This window comes from Triturus cristatus, chromosome 3_2 (assembly GCF_964204655.1).
Source record: "Triturus cristatus chromosome 3_2, aTriCri1.1, whole genome shotgun sequence".
In the NCBI taxonomy this organism is placed as follows: Eukaryota; Metazoa; Chordata; class Amphibia; order Caudata; family Salamandridae; genus Triturus; species Triturus cristatus.
Window position 1 is genome coordinate 46,592,943 of NC_140584.1, and position 23,869 is coordinate 46,616,811.

At 42.5% G+C, this 23,869-nt stretch overlaps 1 protein-coding gene across 1 annotated transcript in view; it reads left to right on the forward strand.

The window, feature by feature from the left end:
- LOC146856778 (protein CEPU-1-like) overlaps nucleotides 1-23,869 on the forward strand; it is a 927,479-nt gene that overhangs the window by 861,729 nt on the left and 41,881 nt on the right. The window contains exon 5 of the mRNA XM_085647227.1: nucleotides 23,070-23,204. Coding sequence (XP_085503353.1) covers nucleotides 23,070-23,204 — 135 coding nt within the window. The remainder of the gene's footprint in view (nucleotides 1-23,069; nucleotides 23,205-23,869) is intronic.

Sequence of the window (23,869 nt, forward strand, 5' to 3'; positions counted from 1 at the left end):
GTGTTGTGGTAAAGTATGCAGGGGTTGTTTTAAGACAGAGCTAGACGGGGATGAGGAGGGTGAAGGAAGGATTGGAGAATGTTGGCTGGCAGGGGAACATCTTGTGACTTGTCTGAGGTTTGGGAAGGGGCATAGAAATGCTCCTGGCTAGAATGTATTCTTTTCTGACAGTGAATTTAGCTGCTGTATTTTCTGGTCAGTAAGAAAGGATTTGTTGTTCCTGCACCCAGTAATTCTGGGCGCAGGAACACTGGGGCTTTTTTTTTTAGAATTGTGTAGAATGGGTTTCCACATGGAAATTCTGTTCTGCAGTTTCCAATCAGGGCTCATGCCTTTGATGGGCAACTTGTAGTTGGGCTAAGAAGGCAGGGAGAGTGACACACCATGAGACATAAGAAACATTAAAAACAAACATATCTTCCTCTACCAGTAAATGGATTTTGGATGAACTTAATGGTTGAAGTGGGTAGAATCTATTGGAAAAATTTGAACTCTAATATAATTTTTACAGTAAGTTTCCATATTTTTTTTAAGAGGAAAAAACAACCATTGTAGAACGAATACCACCTTGATATGCCTCCAGCTGAAAGGAAAGGAGTATGTGGGTGGGTCTCCTATTCTGTGAAGCAAAGTGAGAGCCACACAGCAAAATAAGAAACAAACCCACTTGTCAAGTTGCCAGCTATCTGAAAGATATGTAAATGTGCGCAGTTGGGTAATCAGCAAATCTAAAGGGTACTTCAGAGCCAATATATGGCTTTAATTAATGTAGTCATTTGAGGCCTCATGGTGACAAAGGTTTATTGTTTTTAAGATGTAATGTGTTATCAGCTGCATTCTGGAGTGTTTCCTTCTAATGGAAACGTATTTAAAAATGTTTATGCAAGGTACAGTCTGATTGTGTATTTCTAAAAATGTATATTTTTAATGCACTTGTTTTTATCCTAAAGACGTATGGCAGATCTACTAACAATTTGCGTGGAGTTGGCATTACAAAAGGGACACAAACCGATACAAACAATTTATTTGGGAATTACACTCCAGTGCAAAACTTTATTTGTACTGGAAAGGCTGTAAAGTAACACAGGTATTGCAGTGCTGCTTTGCGTCAAGGAGGCGTAGCATGGGCGTTCCCATGCACCTACTCATTGTTTTTTAACACAAAGACCTATAACAACATTTGTGGATAGGGCTTTTGCACAGAAAAATAACACGTCTTTGAGGCTGGATTTGACTTGGAGAAATGTTTTTTTTCCCATGTTTTTTCACTTTTTATGCATACTGCTCTGTAAAGCACACGTACAAAATGGGAAAGTGTTCTACTATGTCTAAGCACAGTATTTTGTACTGGATCTGTACCTTTTGTGTGCAAAACCTATGCTTGGCAGAATACACACACCAGCCGCGGTCGGTAGTAGGAGTAGCTGCAGGGCGGTGACGTGGGGAGGGGGAGGGGCAGGGTGGGGGGTAGTAAACTATGGATTACGGAGGTTTACAGGTAAATTAACATATAAATTAAAAAAACAATTTTTGTTGCGTGCACTGCATCCCCAAATGCGATGCAGTGCACGCAAAGAAATTCGTTTTATTAACTGTGTATGTTGGCTCATGTTAGCGTAAAGTATGGAAACACAAAGAGGGAAGTAAACAGCACCAAACCTTTCTAAATACCTCCATAATTTATTAGATGTCATGCTGTTCTACTCTCTCCTTTTCATGCAACAGCGCAACTTTGTTTACTGCCCTGCGTTGCATAAAAAGTACATCTGCTTTTTAACCTCTGCACATTTTGCAGCAGCTCTTCTAATACTGTGTGTAATATACACAGAAACTTGCATATTCACAGTGCTTACAGTCACAGTCTGGGTCAGGTTAGAAATATAAATACAGATCACCATTCTAGCATTCCTAAACCAATATTTAGTTGTGTGACTGTCTGGTCACACACACATATATCTGCATTGACTCAATTACCAAATCCAGCTTTCACTGGCCTAAAATAATGCATTCCTCCACAGATTATTTTGACATTTATTTTGTAATTAATCTATGCTTTATATTTTTATGCATTTCCCTGAAGATGCAAGAGCAATACAACTGTTGCAGAATATTTGCTGTCTCTGGCCTAAGCGACATTGGGCTCAGGATCAGAGTCCCCACTGTTGTCTTATGCATTTCGAATACTTTGACCATATTTGGGGGCTGTCATTGAGGTCCCATCTCCAGCATGGGGGGGGGGGGGAGCGTGCCTGCCTCGAGGTGTGTGGGTAGATTGTAGAGCTGAACTGTCGCAAAACCCACTATCAGGATAACATCCATCTAGTATGCTTAAGCATGATGTGATCTGCATTATAAGCAGGTGACCAGAACTAGGAGGCATCGGAGGATTACACTGTACCGCATACTTGATTGAATTATGTGGCAGCATTCCAAATTATGCATCACACTATGTGATAGTACTATTTCCTTCACACTTTCTCTTTTTTTATTTGTGTACAATTAAAACTGCCTGGACAAAATGTTCAGCTCATTAGTATGAGTGGGACACACTGAATACAGCAATTACCACTGGTTAGCATCATGTGGCACTGCATGCATCACTTTTTAAATTAATTTTGAATCAGTTTGATTGGAAAACACAGTGTTGTTGTTGAAATCGGCAGCTTGTAAAGCAGATGGTGGATTATGTGATAAAGTAAATCCATCATTATGTAAGAAACTATTCTGCCATGAAATCGCATAATTCCAGTGGCCCTGAGTACAGGGCCACATTATTGTCCTCTCGGTAATGCAGTTGTTGACGGGTAAACCTGGTGATAGTTGGGGATGTAGAGGCCTTTGTCAAGTTCTCTTTGCCTATTCTATGCTGAAGCCTCTCTTACTAAACCAAACAGAGTAGGCAGACACCGGCTGCTCTTTTTCATTGCCCACTGAACAGGTCTTATATTGGCAATGAGTGGGCATTGATGAACTTGGGTATAAAGCACAAGCTGCCCGGTGTAGCACAAAAGACCTCTAGGGATGGCACAGCAGACATTGTATACAATGAGAGGAGGCCTAGACTAAGGTTGCTTGAAGTTGCAAAGATTTTTTTTCCAGATTTGCAAAGTTCCGTTGAAACTTTTGAAAAGGTTGCAAACGTTTTTGCTTTGCAACATTTGAATAAAAAACGAAAGTAATAATTCTGCAGTTGAACCCTCTTGAGAATGCCCTGTACCATGGGGTGTGATAAACGATGCATGGAAAACAGAGAAAGCATACATTGCACATGTGCACTCAGTTTGTAGCAAGGCAAGTGTGTGGCAGGGATATGGATCACATTGAGAAACCAGAATAAGATTTTCACAGGAAAAGGAATTAGAGCTCTTCATAGATTAACTATTATCTCTAACGTCACCTATATTTAGGATCAATTTTACATTGCTTGCCACTCAGTCTGTGGAGCTTGACTGTGGTTACTATGTGGGGCACCGCTTACTGGAAGGGCTTGCATTGACAGCTGTGCAGCAGCCTGATGCCAGTGAAGGCCACAATTTGTCTGTACAATAGATCACCTGGCTTGCGTATACATACTGTCTGTGGTACCTCCTACTCCATTTCTTCAGTACGCATGAGAAGCCCGGATCCAATGGGAGGCATGCTATACGACCTGCAGAAACTAATTCAGGTTATTCGAGGCCAATAATTTTGAAGCAGAGATGATGAAAACTGTATTGATTCATTCACAAGGTGTTGAGGGTCAAAAGAGTTTGAAAATTCACTGATTGGCATTGAAGACAATGCCAATGCTTTGTCTAAATGTGAAATTCTGGGAGACAAATTATTTTTGAATGCTAATGATTTTTATGATGAACTGATGAATTATTCATATTGGCATTGAAACAATTTTATTTTGAGGTATACAAGTGTAGTTATTACTGTAGGTAATGTCTGAGGTATCATTGGATTCATCTTGAGGATGTTTTGGTGTTCTGTTCATCCTGCTCCTGCTCATTTACCCCTCCAAATCATTGTCTCCCTGTGTGGCTTCTCTCCCCACATTCTTCGAAGAACCCAGGACACTGTGCCATGACTGGTTATTTTCCTTTTAGAGCATGTATTATGAATGAAACCTTTTTTTGTGCATTGATTGTATCATTTGGAAGGTAACTTCTCCTGGAAATTCCAATATATGCTCCCTAGCATCCACCAGTGTAGGAGTCTTTGAAAACGTTTCATATTCAGCCGCAGTCGGTAGTAGGAGTAATTGCAGGGCGGTGAGGTGGGGAGGGGAGGGGTAGGGTGGGGGGTAGTAAACTACGGATTACGGAAGTTTACAGGTAAGTTAACATATAAATGAATAAAACAAATTTCGTTGCATGCACTGCATCCCCAAATGCAATGCAGTGCACGCAACGAAATTCGTTTTATTAATGTATATGTTAATTTACCTGTAAACCTCCGTAATCCGTAGTTTACTACCCACACCCTGCCCCTCCCCCTCCCCACGTCACCGCCCTGCAGTTACTCCTACTACCGACCGCGGCTGTTCATATTGTGTTGCACACCTCCGGACTGTGCTGTTGCTGTGGGAGCTGATGGAAGTTCGCTCTTACCTTAGAAAAGGATTCATGTTATAGTTGTTGTTGAGACTATCTCGATTATGATTTGTTCAGTAAATTTTAACACTTGTCATGCTATGCTGAAACTGCAGTTTTTGCTTATTACCTATTCGTAATATGTGTATAAAAACCCTACATTTTGGGGGTGCGCCAGGGACTTTCCCCTTTCTACTAGGGATGCGGTAATCCGACAGTTAGAAATTAGATGACTTTACTATTCCTCCTCAGATTCTGTGTATTCCGTTTGTTATATGTTTGTTGACTATTTGAACTTTGAATAATTATGATTTCTGACTATGTACCCTTTATCGGAGCTTTCGTTGCATAAATTTAGCTTTTCTCTATGTTGGCTATTTTGAGATTCTTTATAATAATACCCTTTAACTTTTCACTGATCCAGAATTGATATTGAGTGGTTCAGTCACTGTTTTATTACCCTGCTAACATGTGGGGTCTGATGTCGAGGAGGGTGCTGACTCTTATCATAAGATCAAGAGTGCAGGAGCTGAGCTCCTGGAGATAAATTCTGGGGTGATCCAAATATTTTGGGGTGCAATAAAATAATGGGATTTGGATTCCACAATGCAAAGCTAATAACCACTGGATAAAATATGAAAAGCAGTGAAAAAACATTGCACTCAAGGACTATGCATTATGAAAGACATATGTATGTTCTACACTATGAATCCAAAAGTGTATACAACTGTAGATACTTATGTAGTGGCTTTGCGCATCATGACATTATTCTGTTATGTAGGGTTTAGACTGTGGCCATTAATGTACCGGAAAACCCAAGCCAGACCTTTATATTGTTGGGATCTTAAATGAAGCCATGTTTTTTTATGTGGCTAAATTACTGGGCTGGCAAAACAACTTAACAAGTGTGAGCACCTGAGTGGAAATGTTTGAAGTTTACAAAATTAAGATAAAAATAAAAGGCAATAAAACACAAGCTCAAAGAGAAAAGCAGCAAATGTATTATGAAGGAAATGTGTTTTAGGGACGCGTGGCCAACTACTGATGCTGTAAGCCACAGTTCTGGGAGCTCCTGGCCTGTGAGCCTCCATTGGCCAATATCTTCTCATTATTTTGACCCCAGGAGGGCCCCACTAGCACTGCAGAATCCCCCCAGACTCTGCTGCATATTATGTAATTCTGACCTCTGATGCCCTGTATAAGTTCTTTGCACCCTTCACACTACTTACATTCTAAGTGATTTTTCTGATTATATGCACTGTAATCAGTCGAGTTATTTGTAAAGTACCTGAATCTCTTTTGGTCCTGCGGTGCTATATTAAATTGATAAATACTTTGCAACATAGTACTCTGAAATAGAGGTAAGACCACCTGTTTTCACATTTTACAAAACAGCTATATAGAAAAATAATGCATTTTTTGCCTCATGTCTCCTCTTGGTTCTGAAGAACCCTGCAGCCTGGGGAATTGTGATCTCCGCTTCATCACCGGCAAAGAGAATCTGATAAAGGTTAATGGCAACTTTCGTCGGAGCATGGTCTTCAGCTCTTCCCACAAAGAGAACGAGACAAGGTTAATATGTAGGGTTCAAAAGAGCAGGCATCAAAGTTCAGTTATTTTATCACAGTTGGGTATATGCTTCGTGCTGTTTGTGCAGCCCATGGGGGTGGCGGGGGGGGGGGGGGGAGGTTAGATCCTATCATCGTTCTTGATCTGTGCCACTGCAAACCATGGCGCCGCAAACTTTACAAAATAGAACCAGTCCTCCCTGACCCCCCTCCCATCCTTCCCGGAAGAGCTTGTCCATCCCCGCCCCAATCCTCCACCCGTGTTGATTTAAAAATGACACTGCTCACAATCCATGTATTAATTTTAGATGGTGTGGAGCAAACCTAATTAAAATGTGACTCCGCTTGCCACGCATTTAGCGATGAGCCACAGTTTCGAATTAATGGACGTGTGACGTGCGACGCTGGTCTCGAGCAAGCTCTGCGCGCGGTAATTACAGCTGCCCAGCTGGGGGAGATGGCTTTGGCGATAGGGAAGCTCTCAGGGCGACAATCTCTTCTTTCCAGGAGCTGTTAAGAGGCTTTTTCGTTCAAGGTCAAATTGGTTTTAGTTTCCTGTTATGGATGGAGAAGGGTGTAAAGTAAACTGGCTGAGAAATATTGTCATTATTTACAAAGTGCTTCACATGTAATTGGTGCTTTACAACTGGTTGGGGCAACATGATACAGACTTGTGCTCCTTTGAGGAAACACTGCAGGTGTGGCCGAAAACAGTCCACCAATGACAAGAAATGACACTCAGCTGGGTAAATTTGCTCATCAGAATTCAAGAAAGGCGCATGGATTATTAGAGCTGTGATGGCAGGAAAAAAAAAATGACACTGATGTACTGGAAAAAAAAATTAACATACCTTTTTATGCTTACAGATGCTATACACTTTAACCAGGGCTTTAAGTGGGCCGGGTCTGAGAAGGATCTCTATTGAGCTCCCCATTTTTGCCCTCGGGGTGAAAAAAAAATCTTAATTCTGCAGCACTACCATCCTACACTGCCTTTAAGGTAACTTCAAGGAGACTCGTTATAGTTCTTTCACAGTCTCATCATTTCAGAACTGAAGCATTTTCAATATTCTATACAACAAAGCCATAGTTGTTGCTTATTTATCTTACACAACTAACAACCAATGGCAAAGCTAATAGCCCTTACTTGTTGTAGGTGTAATGTTACTTGTTGTATTATGTATCTGGGTGCAATGACAGAAGCAGCAAAATGCCAGTCGGGCAGCACGCTATTCTAGGCAAAGATTTTTAGCTTGAGTGTTTTTAAGCCACACCCTTAATTATCTTCGCTAAGCCCCTTTGTGAGACCCCCTAGTTTTTTCATTCCACTTAAGGCCCTGACTTTAACCTCAAGAGAAAACCTTTATTTCAAACATTCAAAAAAGTTGGAGAAAAATCGCATTGTGCGGGATGATATACTGCATTTTTATGACACTTCCTCATTGTAAAACTTATCAGAGTTTTTCGGGTTTTCTTGTTCTCTTTTCATCCCTCTTCAAAATAAGGTTTTGCTTATTTCTACTTTATTACAATTTATTGTATGATAAGCTAAACTAAAGATTTATGAATTGCTAAATATAAGTGCTTTCATTATTATACATGTTGGAGCATGCTTTATTTTCTTACAGTGAAGTACTATAATTTTCACTGTGTGTAGACTAGTTTAGGACAGGATTATGCATTTATGGAGTTATACAAAAAAAGAGTCTGCAGTAGTCTTGCTAATTTTTGGTAGAACACAAGAACAGGGGGAAGTTGGGGAGGGGAATTCAATGAATACTGAAGTTGTGGTTTCGAAGCAGGCTTTGGAAATCCAGCTGCCTTGGACCAGCCAATAGGCCAGCTGGCCAGAGGATTTGGAAACACAGATTAGATAAGATTGAAACTGAACCTAAAAATGTAAGTAACTGGGAGGATGGGTAAAGGTCCAAAGAGGGGGATTTAAAGAGTCCGCAAAACGAGGGAAACTACAAGTCTTGGCAAGTTTCTAAAGGACCCAAGAAGGAAGCAGTGCATTAGGAGCTTTGAAAAGCTGATTTTCTTAACGTTTAGGGACAAAGTGCAAAGTTAACCAGATTTTATATTTTGGTGTTTGTGTAAGTGTTCAAGATTAAGTGGATGAAGATCTGCTTAGTCCGCTGTCCTGACTTAAATAAAAGAACATTATAATAGTTCATAAGGTTATATCTGGAGTCCTTCACTGTACGCCCAATAGGAGCGTCACCTACCAGCAAGCTACTCCTCCTGAACGTTTGAAGCAGATGATTGCCAAAAAGCATGACAGTAGCAGAGAATGCATGGACATGCACAGAGTATGGAAAAGCTATTGGCACAGAACATCTACGTACAAAGTACAGGTATTTGCTTTGATTGTGGACCAGGTGTCGATGTTTACTATAGATACACAAGGTAACTACCTAATGCAGAAAAGTGTGTTGTTCTGAATAATTTATTGTCTTTTAGGCACGTTAGACCCCAGGTGGAGGTATTGTGAAAGGAAGGAGTTTCAGATTTCATAACAATTGTCCCCTGTAAGATCTGATTAAAGGGCGAGGTAGCAGGGGGAAAAGAGTAATTGAACTCCAATACAAGTGTCTATTACGTGAGGGCGTGGATGGAGAATTTATGAGGGAGGAAAGTAGCAAAGAACTCTAGTACAGGATCTTCCTGTGTGAGATCAATGGATAGAGTGAAATTCAAAACTATCTAACCTACAGAGAGGGTGAACATCAATGACAAACTATCACTTATGCAAAAAGATAAGTGTGGGAGGGGATAAATTCCTGTGATTTGAACAGAAAACCCGACTGCATAAATTCAGCATTTGACCTGCACTTAATGGAGCAGTCATCAGAAGCACAAAAGAAGGTAAGAGGCAGGAAGAGCGGTCCTTTGAGGTCAAGCCCGCCCTCATCACTCCAGAGTACTGGCAAAGAAACAACAATATAATTGCACTCCTAAAATTGCCAGCGTACGCACTATTGTTAAGAGCTCAGAAAGGCCATGCACTTCTTTCTATTGTACAGGATCTCTTTGTGCTAATTTTGTAAGCGTTTTTCTTTAAATACACCCGTATGAGGTTAAAATGTGAAGAAAGGTCTTCGCACTCATAATTTAATTGGGTTTCCTTTGTGCTTTATTTTTTAGCATAGACAATTTAAGAACTATGTGCCCAATTGAAATAAAATTGAAAGGGTTTATCCCATAGCATGATGCATGGCTGCTTTTCACATGATTGTTTGGGATGTAACCTGCTTGTTAGCCATCAGGGGATCATTTTGTGAGGTTAGTACTATATGAATTCTGAAATAAATAAGTAAAATAGCATTCTGATTATCCTACCTGAAGCTCTAATAGACATCGTCTCTACACAACTGGCTAACAGAGCAACTGTGGTAACGGATCTTCGAAATCCACAGGGCTTCCTTTGTCCTATGGATTGCCTCAGATTTCTGCTGTGTGGCCCTCCATGCTTAAGATAAACACACAAATTGTGGGTCATAAAAACAAAAGAAGGACAGAGCTGCTCACAAACATGCAGATGAGGCAAGGATCCTTTTCCATGGGTAATCACCGGACGACAATCCCACAAGGCAAGGCTGGATTCTTTACATGATGTCCTACCCAGCAAGACATTAATTCCCCCCGCTGCATGTTATGTTACATGTATGCATTTGCCTACTGTATTACTACCATTTGAACAATCATGTACTACTTTTGGTATCTGGGTACCAGACATGGTTCTGGAATTCGCGCTGACTTGTGTTAACGCTCTACTGCGGACACTGCAGTTGATTTGTTTGCAATTTTTTAGTAATTAATTCTATTGAGTGGTGACTGGATTGGATTGAACTGTATAAGGTATTGTTTAGTAATGGTATCTGTTGGATAGTTGCCGACTAGATCCTGACATGGATTTAAAAATGAATTATGTTTACGCGTGCCAAGGTACTTTGGCTTTTTTCCTTTTGCTGGACTGCATGTTGGGCCATGGTTCGGCTTAGGGTGGTTGCTCAGTTAGTAGGCATCAATATCTGATTATAAGGCTATGAGTAAATGTACTTATGATGGTATGGTATGTTTAAGTCAATTTGTTGATATGTACTTTGGTTAGAGGATATGGAAATACTGTTGTGGCAATGATTTTTAGGTTGTATACATTTTTATTGGCTTTCAAACTGAGAACACTGAACTGTCCCCCAAAACTCCCACGAATCATCCCGTCCCCTCTCATGCAGTCCCCCACTGTCCCATCCCCACCACCCCTCTCCACCCACCCCGCTCATCGTTGTACAATATATGTTGGGATGGCTCTAGACCTCAGTGTCTGTCGGGATTCACAGTGATCCATAGTAATCATCAAGCTTCGAGGGATCCAGAATGCGTAAGGCTCGCAGTCATTTTGGGCATGTAACCTCTCTACAATCTGACTGGGAGTGGTCCAGTAGGGGTCCTCATTATTGCTAAAGTTCTTCCATTCTCCCGTTACCAAGTTTCTCCATCCACTCTAGTCACCACACGCATTCTATCAATTTATTCATTCAGGGTATAAGACCTTGACCCCGCACGCCAATATGGTCTGAATCACAGCCAGTAACAGGAGATTTATGAGGGGCCCTTCCTGCCTCCTAGTGGGTAGCTATCGTCATCTGGTTGGCCCAACAGTATGACCTCCTGGCATTGTGTCAGCTCCAAGCCCATGATCTGGTAGATCGTTGACAAGATTGCCCCCCAGACCGACCTGAGCTTTGGGCAGGACCACATGATGTGAGTAAGTGTTCTCTCTCGCTGCAGTCCTGCCAGCACCCCACACGTGTCCCCCCTTAATCTGAGCTAGCCATTATGGGGTGTAATTCCACAAATAGTGAAGTTTGATTGTTGCTTCCCTTCCCGTTGTGTGTGTAGCCACTTGGGTGGTACATTGAAGTATCTCCTTCCACTGGTCTGTGTCTAGAACAATGTTAAGTTCCCTTTTCCACAATTTTTGGAAAGGGAGTTTGTCTGTGGGGTTTCATGTGTTTAGCATGCAATAGATTTGTGAGCCGGGGTCTGTTTTCCAAGTCCTATTGTTTTTGTGTAATTGAATCACCTGGTCCTATATTCCTCTAAATTTATGCACTGCTCATCTTGGGTCAATTCCAAACACTCTGTGTCTCAACTAGTCAAGATCACAACAGACCTTTAAGAGGCTCTGTTTCAAGTCTGTCTTCACTGACCCTATTTCTTTCATGAGTTTCACAAACTTCTGGGTCATGAAGCTCTTATTGAGTTTGTCCTTATCCTTGGCTGTGCCACCATCCAGCCCGATATTTGAAACCTTCGCACTCTCTTTCTCTCTTTCGCGTTAGCTGATGGGGCCCTGGAACAGCTCCTTAACCATGCCATAACATTTGGGCCTGGTGGGTGTCATGGCAAGTCCCACTGCTCTGTGTTTCAGATGCTGTTTCAGGCCCTGTCCTTGGGGTCACCACAGTGCATAGTAGCCTCCAAGTGACCACCGTGTCACAGTGACCCCAGCTCAGCAATGGGATTGGGCTCAACAATGCAGGGCGGCCGCCACCTTCTCTTGGCCCTTTTAGAGCATATCCTCTGGCTCATTTCATGGGCATCCATGCCCGTCCTTGTGAGCCCGAGCTGCCGCTCGGGTAAGCCTGGGCAAAGCACTACGCTACGCTAGCGTAGTTTGCGTAGTTTGCGCTACTTCGCTCTACGCGAATTGCACGTAGCACAGTGCAAACATGCATAGCATAGCGTTGCGTAGTGCAGCGGTCATTTTTTGCTTGCTCGCGGTCCTCAACATCAAGTTGGCGACCGCGAGCAAGCAAAATGACATCCCGGCGAGACTTTTTCCTGTTCGCGATCAGCAACATCAAGTTGCCGATGGCGAGCGTGGAAAATAAACATCCCGGCGAGATTCTCAACGCGGGGAGGTCAGGTTTCTCATTGCGAGTGGTCGCGTATGCTCGCGACCGCTCGCGATGAGGAACTACCAGTCCACGTTGAGAAAGCTGCCGCTTGAGTAAAAATCTACTCGAGCGGCAGAAAGCTTCAGCTCGCACTGTGCAAGATGCCATTTTCAATGATTGCACAGTGCCGGATGCTTGTCCGCACTGTGCAATCATTGAAAACAGCATCTTGCACAGTGCGAACAGGGTACTACGCAGTTTGCGAAGTGCTACGCGTAGCTCGCGTAGTGCGAAGTGCACTTTGCGTAGCTTCGCGTAGTGCTACTTCGCGAACTACGTCCAGGGTTACGCTCGAGTAGAATTTCTACCTGAGTGGCAGGAAGATCAGTGCGAACAGCAGCTCGCACTGCACTCCGACACTTGCAAAACTCCGCTGCGGTGATCGGCAGGGGCCATTTTCCCCTACGCACCAGTTGGAGCGCAGCAATCACACCACCATCACCATTTTGGTTTTGGCCATGCCCCACGTCAGTTTTCAAGCTATATTGATTTGAGTACTTGTGCACAATGTGTTAGGCAGTTTGTATGTCTGTTATTTTGATGTAGGGAGAAGAAGTATGAATTCATTTTTATTCAGAAGTGCTGTTTGAGGTGGCACCACTTAGGAGGGAAATAACACATTCAAGATCTACATTACTTAAGTGATGAAAGTTCTTGGAACTACTCCAATACTAATGCCTATTGCAAAATAGTTTACAATAATACTTGAAACTAAATGAATATGCATAATTATATCTAAAAGTAAAACCTCACATTCTTCACAGTATATTACACATTTGAATTAAAATAAGCATATACTTTTTGTAAAAGATGTCAAACAAGCGGCTCAAGCTATGGAGTTTGGTAATTTAGACAGTGTCAGGGTATTCACACAGACCAGTACCACATCAGAACCAGACCTATAAGATGCTTCCAGATGGGAGAGAGGAGGAAACAAGTGTGGTCACAACTCACACGTTATTTTGTATACATTTATTTATTCAAAGTTCAGTATTGTTAAAGTACAGACAAATGTTCATACATTTTCAAACTGTATTATAATACCACAAGGTCGACAGGTACCATGAGATATATTACTGTCCATATCAGATTATTCTCATTAATAACAAGCATTGGCAAGCTCATAATGGTATGCATGGGGTAGCAACCAGTAGGCAAGGATAAGCTCAGTACCATCCTGTTACACATCAGGGGATCCACATAAAAAGGGAGGAGATCTCGAGGTTAAATATTGGCAAGAGCATGTGCAAAGGAGGAGCGTGGTAGCAAACTCACAGAAACGTGAGCAACTTAGTTGCAATAGATATGGTCGATCAGCTGGTCTTGCACCTCAGTATTGGGCCTCACTACAATTCATCTCTACGTGTCTTAGATATGAAGGAGGGAGATAGGTGCAATTCCTACACTTTGTATTCCCTTCCAGCCCACAGTCATAAATACTTTTGGGGTGTAGTAGACCCAATAGAAACCTATAGGTGATCAATCAGTTTCAACCATTCATGGTGATCTATTTGTTTTGAGCATAATAAAAAGACAATTGGGCAACAATGAGGTCTCGGTCTAGGCCAGCGCCCCATTTATTCCTTGCTTCCATAGCTTAGCTTTCCCTTACTGACTCAGGGGAAGAGGTGTGGCGCAGCGGCCAGGGCGACTGACGCCGGACGCTGGGAATCACGGTTTGTTCTCCGGCACTGGCGGCTGGTCAGCCCAGCACCATGTGACTCTGAAAATAGCTCGCTTAATCTGCCCCCTGCGCCGGGATGCCTACGGGTAGCTGTGCGCTTTACAAATACTGGATTTACATTTTTTACATTTAGATCCCTGAAGTTGAGACGAGAGACCTGCTGACATGGACTTGGGTAAGGTAACAACTGCACCAATGGCCTGGCTCCCACACAGAAGGATGGCAACCTGGCCTGCAATGTGGTGCGGAGACTATAATAAAGAAACACATCTATGCAGTGGTACCAGCAGTGTTTGTAATTGCCTGCATAGCTGGGAGTTGGCCGTAAATAAATATGCTACCTAAACTACGTAGACCTCACCTTTGTAGCTTCACATTTTCTTTAATTTTGAGTGGGATAGAAGTGTTCGCCCATCCCATCTTTGTCATAAGTGGAGTGAGATCCAGTGATTTACTTGAACAGTAATGTTTCTCACTCATACTCCATTATTACTTTTGATTATTGCATCTATTTCCCATGGATCTGAACCCTATGGTACTGAATCAATGCATCTTGCCACTTTAAGGGGCATTTCAAGTGCCAGGATTTGGCAGCATCAGCCAATAAGAACATGAGAAATGTTTTATAAGATATGGTGTGACCAGAGAAACCATCAAACTAGATACATTTCTAATTAATGATAGGAAGATTAATATCTGTGTCCCTTTGAAAAAGGAATATTGCAATCAGCAAAAAAACAACCTAAATGAAACTCAAGAAGAAGACTTGCCAATGGCTCTATTGCAGTGGCAAATAGAATTGAAGATGAAGGGCAGCCTTGGAGTGCACTTCTTCTAATGCAGATAGGTCGGCAGAGCGCACCCGTGAGTTTGACTCCAGCTGTCGGTGGAGACTCTCAGCATAAGAGTCAACATTCATTCGGAAGAATTAATGAATTTCTTTTTTCAGGTCTTCACAACGTCATCCCTGTAGAATGAGAAAGTGCTCAGTGCTGGAATACACCAAAGTGCTTTACCAAACCCGGGCCGCAACAGGGTTAGCTCTTTAAGCAGACCCCCGTTTCCAGATTGTGCTCTAACAAACTGAGACTGACAAGAGTGTCAATCAATCAATCAATCAATCAGGACATTTGTAGAGCGCGTTACTCACCCGTGAGGGTCTCAAGGCGCTGGGGGGGGGGGTCCGCTACTGCTCGAAGAGCCAGGTCTTGAGGTGCTTCCTGAAGGAGAGATGGTCCTGGGTCAGACGAAGGGGGGTGGGGAGGGAGTTCCACGTCTTGGCCACCAGGTAGGAGAAAGATCTTCCTCCGGTGGTGGTTCTGCGAATCCGTGGGACGACTGTGAATGTAAGGTACTCATAGATGTGGTTACACCCAGTGCTGGAAATCCGGGTAACTTCTATAGTCCTCTGTGGCAGGACAGCAGTGATGTATCAAGTTAAATAATGTCACTGGGATTCTTAGTTCACGTGGTATGTGTCAGTAACTTAACTGAGATTAATTATCCGTAGCACAGCAGCAGCTGTAATGAGTCATCCAACTGAGACGCGGAGGTCCCTTCACCCAGTAGACACAGAGTAAGGGCATTGTAGCCATGGTAGAGCCCTCTCCACAGCTCACATCACAGCACCTTGTGCAACAGCATCTGTCAGCAAGAGGGCAGCCAGAGTCAGCTGCACACCACCTATCAGTTCTTGTCTACCCCAACTACATTAGAACCCACGAGGCATTAAAACATGGTGCAGCATATTGAAAACATTCGCTGAGCAGCGGACACCCAAGCTGATCAAGAAACTAATCAGCAGCAAGCTGCTGCTCACACCCAGCATCGACTGAGCTGCAAAATACTAGTTGGGTTATGCAGCAAAGTTAACGGAGAGCCTAATTGGCTTCTCGAAGAGGGATTGCAGTAGCCCAATATAGCTGATCTCATAACATTGCATGCCTGTAGCAACTGTAGGCACCTTCATCAGCACAATCAGCAGGTTAGCATGGGAGGTCAGCATCACTTAATTATGTTGGTAGGTCTCAGTAGATTCCTCCAGTGCTGATTCCATCCTCAGAGTCCAATGCAAAATCCGGCGGCTCAGTCAGACGTGTCCAGGTCCTATATTACAGTAAGCATGAAGCATTCCCTACATGCACCACTGACACACCTTTGGGAGCATGAGCAAGCTGCAATCCTGCAATCTGGGCAAACGCAGAACCTCACCTCAGCAGCTCAACGCACTGGCCCACTTAGTCCGCATCTGTTATGGTGCATACAGCCGGCAGCCAGGCAGTGCTTAATTTAAGCCTGTGGTTTCTGGTGCTCGGCACCGGCACTTAATTGTCATCACCACACTTATGACACTCTGCCAAATGGTGGCACTGCTCATCTAATTTAGAGATGAGCAGTACAGTGGTTGTTTATGAATACAATATACATTAAAATACTAATACCTGCCTCTCCAGCTATTTCTTTAATTTTGGGAACCTGGAATAATCTGAACTCTCGCACTTGTAGGTAAGAGAGATGGTAAGCAGTTGTTTTGGTACCTTCATTGGCAGCAATGATGGGGGAGTGGGTAGTGCAAGTTGCAGTGGCCTCCTGGTCAGGCCTTTGGCACTTATAATTTTACAAATTAAGCCCTGCAGCCACGTAAAAAAGAGGTCCAATCAGAAAACTTACAAGCTACCCTGCAGATGCAGTTGAGACTCAGCAGGTCAGCCCACCAAATATTGGGTCAATAGTTAGGCTCCCTGCTTCTAGATGCGAGGACTTCAAACTGTGGGGCTTGCCTCCCTGGGGGTCCATGGGTGCCTTCCCAGGGAGGGGGTGCAAATGCTTCTTCAAGTGTCAATGAAGGTCGGCTGGAAGTGAGACCTTGTTTATCTGGCGCGTTTCCAGGCTGTCTTTATTTACATGCAGAGTTTGCAGCGCTTATGAAAGTGTGGAAGCTGTTAGGAGTCAAAGATGTCGTTCCAAAAACACACAAATATTGTCTAATGTTGTTTTTTTCACCTTCAGGTAACTGCAAATAATAAACTCACAAATCTTAAATGCGGAATACGTGTGAGTTAAACTGATCAGTGAATCTGTTATGAAACCTCAAAATGCTTAATGTGATCACTGCAGATGTGTGTGAGTGTGCTCAGATCTACAAATTTGTATCCGGATTGGCACAATGGGGAAGAGTGACTTGTGTATTTATAGTGCTGTGAGATCCGCCCTATAACTAAAAGCACTGTGACAATACAAGTCATTGTGTTAAATTGCATTACACACGGTACAAGACAGACTGCAGCAAAATCAATTCGTTTTTTAAAACATAAAAATAAGTGCTTCTAAAGTATATAATTTAGCAATAGGTATACTACCTAGTCTAAACATTTGAAAAGTGGCCATTAAAAGTATGCTTTCCAGAATGTAGCTCATAACACCCATACATTACGTCTCAAAAAGTATAAATCTTTGGAACCATATAAATTCAAGTGACTCCATGGATAAAAACCTAAGCTGACTTCTTAGGTTTTGTGACTAACCAAATGCACAGCTTTAATTTCTTGCAGATAGCAGGCACCTTGGTGAGAAGGCCTGCTTCTTCTTTAGCTCTCTATCCTTCCTTTGGAATCATAGGACAGGAGACCTCAAGACCTCTCCCTCCCTTCACTTTCACCCAGAGGGACCTCAAGGTCCACATTAACAGTTGAGAGATGGTGGTTGGTTAAAATAAAAAAAGAATGGGAATTTCTTTTTGCATTTTTTTGTTTAAAAAACATGAGAAATTTGTTTTCCATATTTATCAGCCATTTCGGCCTCTGTTCAGATGTTCTTTCAGGTAAGTCGATGGTGGCAGGGGAAGGGAAGAGACTAACTGTTGCGTTTAGACCCAGAGCCCTGATCATTAAGACCCTGAGCATTCAGACCTCATAGTACTGTCCAGAAGAAAGAGGAAATTGGATAGATTCAGCATCTTTAGAGAGGTGCCCTGAGGAAGGTGAATATATACTGAGCATAATTATTTTTATAGGGTTGTCACTGCTATTGGTGCTGCCGGTGCAGTGGCATTGGAACTGGAGTGTGAGGAGCCACTGCACCCAAATTATTGCTGTCATATTAGCAAAAAGCAAGTGGGCACACATCTTCTTTCTTGCATTAGGGCCCTGGCCACCTTGCTGTGAAGGGAACAAGGCCCAAGCAACAAGAGACATAATGTGAGGATTTTTCCCATTTTCTTTTACACAAAAGAGCAGAAAGCTTCCTTTGGTCTACATGCATATGAATGATGGCCCAGTGAAATGGGCAGAGGAGACAGCCTACTTTGCAGGGCTGTAGTTATCTTTGGCTCTGCAGGTGCAGTGGCACTTGGACCCAGGGATGCGTGGGCCCACTAAACCTCAATTATGGCTGTTTTACTAGTCTTCCTTGCTTGCATTAGAGACTAAATCATCCGTGTTGCTTTGGGCCTTAGACCAATCGCCCAAGGAGGGGTAAACTTGAAGCTGAGGTGACACTTTAGCTGTATCTCAGAGAGAGGCCAGAGAAGGGGATGGAGGAAGATGGAGGAACTTGTTTTTAACAAGTAGCATAAGAGACTGCCCACTTTGAAAAGAAGGAGCTATCATTCGTGAAGCAGGTGCAGTGGCTCTGGGGTTTAGGGTTGTGAGAGGCCCACTGCATCACAATTGTGACTGCCATACTTTTCAAAAGGGGTATCGGGTCTCATTTTAGATGGTAGCATTAGGGCCAAAGGCGCCCTTGCCGCAAATAGGGGGCAACACATGGAAGCTCATGATTTTCTGAAAGGTACAGCAAGCCTGTTTCAAGACTGGAGTGCTAACCAGTCCTGGTGAGGAAGGGACCAAAGAGGCAGAGAAGACAGCCTGCTAATCAGGGCTGGGGCTATCAATACTGCAGGAGCCGCGCATGCATTGGGGCCCAGGAGAGTGAAAGGCTCACAACACCTCAATTATGGGGGTAGTGTTTTTGATCAATTTCCGTTTAAAAAAAAAAATATATATATTTTATGTGTCACATTTAGTGTGTATTATGTGCTGCAGAAAAGTTTACCCTCAAATGAATTCATGACCCTACTCCTTGCGCTTATCTTTTCCTCACCCACTCCCACAATTCTTGACACAAACTTTGGAGGGCGTATGCCTTCAAAACAATTTACTTAGGGAGCCCTCCTAGCCTCGCTGTTGCTGCTGTGGAGAGACTTCACCCCAGCAGCCACCACCGAGCCCAGGAGGAGGAGCTCCAATGGGAGAATGCGCTCATAAGTGCTAGGGAGACCTGCAGTGCATGAATCATGCGGGATGCGAACAGCTGTGTGCCAGGCCAAGAGCGGGCCTATCTGTGCCAGTCTGCATCTGGCTGAGGCTGGTCCCACTCTCTTTTGCCCATTTGTTTCTGTGGTTCCCTATTATTGTGAAGAGGAAGGTGTCATTTCAGTCCCTGCGTAAAGTAAACCTGGGAGTCCCCAGCATTGCTTCTTTTCTTTCCAATGCTATGGGTGGACTTAATAAAGAAATATACACTGTTGAGGAGAGATTACACAGCAAGCACAAGGAGATGATAGACGGAGCGCTGAAACTTTTCAGACACTCACCTCCAGTCACAGATCTGGGTTGAATCCATCATCGTTCTTTAGCTCACTTCCCCACCCCAGTTCAGACGCAGCCATATGCAAATCAGTCTTGACCCTGTGTCTCATGGGAACAGTCCAACCCGAACTACCAAGTCAGGTCCTCCCTGGACCGGAAACAAGCATCCTGGGACCGGTTTTGGGGTAACACCCCTCATCAGCCAGGCTAGCTTAAATCAAATGGCAAAGTGAGCAAGGGACCCACATCTGGGCATACCCTGCCAACTTAGAGCGAACAAAGCAAACACAAGGAGATGATGGACGGAGCGCTGAAACTTTTCAGACACACACCCCCATTCACAGATCTGGGTTGAATCCATCATTCTTTAGCTCACTAAGTGGGCCTAGGTCTTAAAGCTAAAAGGGGGAAACACTCTTTATGATAGTGGGGCCAGGCAAAAGGCAAGACCATTTTTTATCCAAGCAAAAAAGTTATGGTGAGGGAAAATTTCTCTTATTTGGTAATCACGTTTAGTTCCTCTAACTCCTAGTCCAAGCATGTGATTAACAGGAAATTGTGTTTCGAGAGAACATGAAACACTGTGGATAGATATGCTGCTAGACTGGGAAGGAATCAGGTTAAGGACATTTTAACCATTTTTAAAAGTAAAGTGGCTTCAAGTGTCTACTATGGAGCTGGGGTTGGGGTCACACTTTTACAGCTTCAATTCAGGTTGTGGTAAATAAATATTTTAAGACGCTTTTAGCCATCCTGCTTAGTAGTGTAAATTACATATGCCATAAGGAGTTAGGCATATTATGTATTGAGGATGCTTCTATTTCAACTGCCCCACTTCTATTACGGCATACTGTCTGGTCAAAACTTGAAACTGAACTAAATCGGGACCTGATCAGATACTGCCTATCTCTGGATGGGCATAAAAGAATTCCCTAATTTCATCATGTTTATTCGCTTTTTTGATGTTGGGTGAACAAAACTACTTTACGCATCCCCAAAGATTATGTAAGGTTTGCAGGAAAGACCTGAGGACCTGAGAGATAATGAGCGCATCATGGGCAACATTTGTAAAGAATCTGTTCGTGCATACATAACCTTACCATTTCAAACTGATAGTCAACCGTATGTATGTTGGGTGAGCAATAGGTTTCACCAATATTTGTTAACCAGATTGGGATTATATGCAATTCACAAGTACGTCGCTATTTAGGATGAGGCAATGGATTTGTTCAAGCTTCAACCTCGTACCTGTTACAATTTCTTTGAACAATCAGAGCAGCTCTATTATATCTACAGCAATTATCCGCACACTTTTTTCCTATATCAGTGGCATTTGTTAACATCAGTGGTGAGGTTAAGAAGACCTTCTACACATCGCACTTAATTGTTGTCTCTCCTTCCCCAGAGACAAAAAATTGTATTAAATAGCTTCTTTTAACTGTACTCATATGTTTTATGTATATGATGACTGATTTTAACGTAGTATGCTTTATTTTAACTTATCTATGTGTCTATGGATCTTTTATGGAGTAATGCTTGATGCAAAGACTGATTGATACTTAGGGGGTTCTTGAGGAAAAAAGTTTTGAAAAGCTCTGTTCTAGAGTCGAACTCACAAGGAATGTAAAACTCCGGTGGCGTAGGGACCTGGTCTATATTTACCAGGCAGCACTAAGCCTCTTTTCGTGGCTTAATGCTGCCTTGAAAATATCATTCCACAGTTTTCTGCATTAAAGAGGCGTGCAATGGGTGTTGTTGTGGGAGTTCCCAGCAACACCCATGTCGTTTTGACACTGACCCAGATTTACGAGGAATCGTAACTCTGAGGCAGCACCAAAAATGTACACTTCCCCAGGGGAGGCGTAAGGGAGGCGCAACAAGAAGCAATATCTTTATTTCTCCTTGTTTTTCCATTTTCTATGTGAGCAGCATTCTGCTGCATGCATAGAAAGAGGTAAAAGCACTTGTGATTGTTTTGTGCAGGAAGGGAAGACTTCCGGCACAAAAACAATCATCCTTGCAATGCAGGCACCCTTGCACCATGACAGAAAGAGGCCTGCATTGGCGTATGGCATCTCATTGTGTGCAGCGCTGGGGAAAAGGAAAGGCATGTCCTTTTTATTTGCTGTTGGGCAGCGCAGCAGGAAGGCCTGTGGCACTGCCCTACGGCAAATCTTGTAAACAAGGCCCCTAATGACTGTAAGGGAGGATTAGTGACTCCCAGTTGGAAGGGTCTGATGCATACTGCGTCCATTTCAAAGAGCCTCACCCCAGTGCGATCTTCTTGGATACCGGTTCTCCAGAGCCCATCAACATAGATAATATAGCAAACCTCTACTAGTACCCTAGAGGAAGTGACATGCATTTTTAAAACAAAAAGCAATGTATACAACCTTACCATAATCAGCACACATAACATTTTCCAACAAATTAGCAAGCTCAGCATGCATAACAAGAGTAACAAGGCCTGGACTATTCTGGAAATCCTGAAGGTGAAAATCGCTAAAAGAGGAAATCATGCCTTTTCCTGCCATTCTCAAAACAGAGTAGCACAGTTCCCTTCATGTTGCTGTCACACAGAAGAATCCTGAAAATCCATCCCTTGAAGATCTTCCTCATACCCAAATGGGGTGTTCTCGCTTTTTGTTCTTCCTTTTTTTTTTTTTAACCTTTTAGGCTGTATTTTACCTCATCGTAGATAGACTGCTTGTTTCCATTTGTTTCATTGTGTGCCAATTGATGCCACTCACTGAAGTCTACACTAAGGAAATATATAAATAAAACCAAAGAAGATATGGTGAAATATGCATTAAACAAATGGAAGTTCTAAAATGTACAGCACTTTGAGTGCAAAAAGTACAGTGAAACAGAGAAGAGGACATGAGTGTGGCTGAATGATAAATCATGAAAGGGGATCACTGAGTCTATGAAAGGAGTTTAATGAGTTTCTAGATGAATATTTGTCAAGGAAGCATGGTGGGTGGGGAGGTATTTATTGGTGCTCATTTGATTAATAGATGTGACCCTTATATGATAAAATAGGCAGCAGTAGCGGATATTGGTCATTAATAGTTAAGAGTCTGCGGTTACTCTTTTTTTGTAACAAAGTGATGTGATGATCTAACGTTAGGGAGTATTCCAAATATGATACTCACATCTTACCATTCAGTAATCACACACCTTGCAAAGATGGCTTTATCCAATGTTTTATATTTTCAATGTAATCACGAAAGCATTTTGCAAAAATAAATCAGCCAACATGTTTTGCCCCTTCCGTCATGGGACTCCCTTAGCATTATAATTGCAAAACACATACATTAAGTACATATCATGAATTAATAACATTTGCAAAACACATAATTTATAAGGAAAAATTCATATCCACCGTGTGTTAAATGGGCAAACAGAGGATTTCCAAACTTCTCTTATCTTGGCCAGAGTTTAGGGTTCGAAAGAATATCCTGATCCACGTATAGAAACATCTAATTCTATATCAAATTGTGTACTCTTTTATTTTCCAAACGTAGCTGATCTCCCTAAACCATCCATGAGTATCCTTTGATAATTAAGGTGTACCTTGCTTTTGATTGTGCATTTGACTGGGATGCAAGCCTTTTCTCCCAAAATACTTTGCATACTGATATTGATGGGTTTACCTTAGATTTTTTTTACCTTTGGATTTGTAGGTCCAGGTTTTGTGAGTGAAGATGAGTACCTGGAAATTTCCGGAATCACGAAGGAACAATCGGGACTCTACGAGTGCACAGCCGCCAATGAAGTGGCGGCAGCGGTAGTACGGACCGTGAGAGTAACAGTAAACTGTGAGTACCGCAATACTGTGTTGACCACTCTGAAGTTTACATTTTTAATCTCTGTAGTGGGTGCCAGGAGGACTAAAAGGTGCGAATAGGATTAAATGGTAATAACATCAATTTAATCTATTTTTTCTCGTTGAATGAAGTTTCTTTATAAACACGGTTCGAGTACATATAGAACGTTGAGTGATGTCATAACGTACTTAATGCAGAAATCACATATGATGGTAGTCGGGGATATGCTGACATGCTTTATGAAAGACATATATATTGCAAAGATATAGCCTAGGATGACCAATTGACATTTTTCTTGTAAAAATCATGTCCGGGAAGATGGGAGAAGTCACAATAGATGTCTGTTTTTTTAAAAACATTTTAAAAGTCGTGTAGCAGAGAGGGGGTTTTCTGAATAGGCTGTACTCATGCTCAAAGTGCAACTCTAAGGGACATCTCGGTCTGTACACTCCCTGGATCATTCTCGGAACAACACTGAAAATCTGCTGCTTGGGTCTGTAGTAGGATAGATAAAACATGGTTGTATTATTTCATGAATGTTGACAAAAACAGAAAGACTGCCTTGCATAATTTATAATCTGCAAATATACATGAGATTATCTTGCTTCAATGTTTACAGTTCTAATGGAGGTGATTTAAAAAAAATGATGTATTGC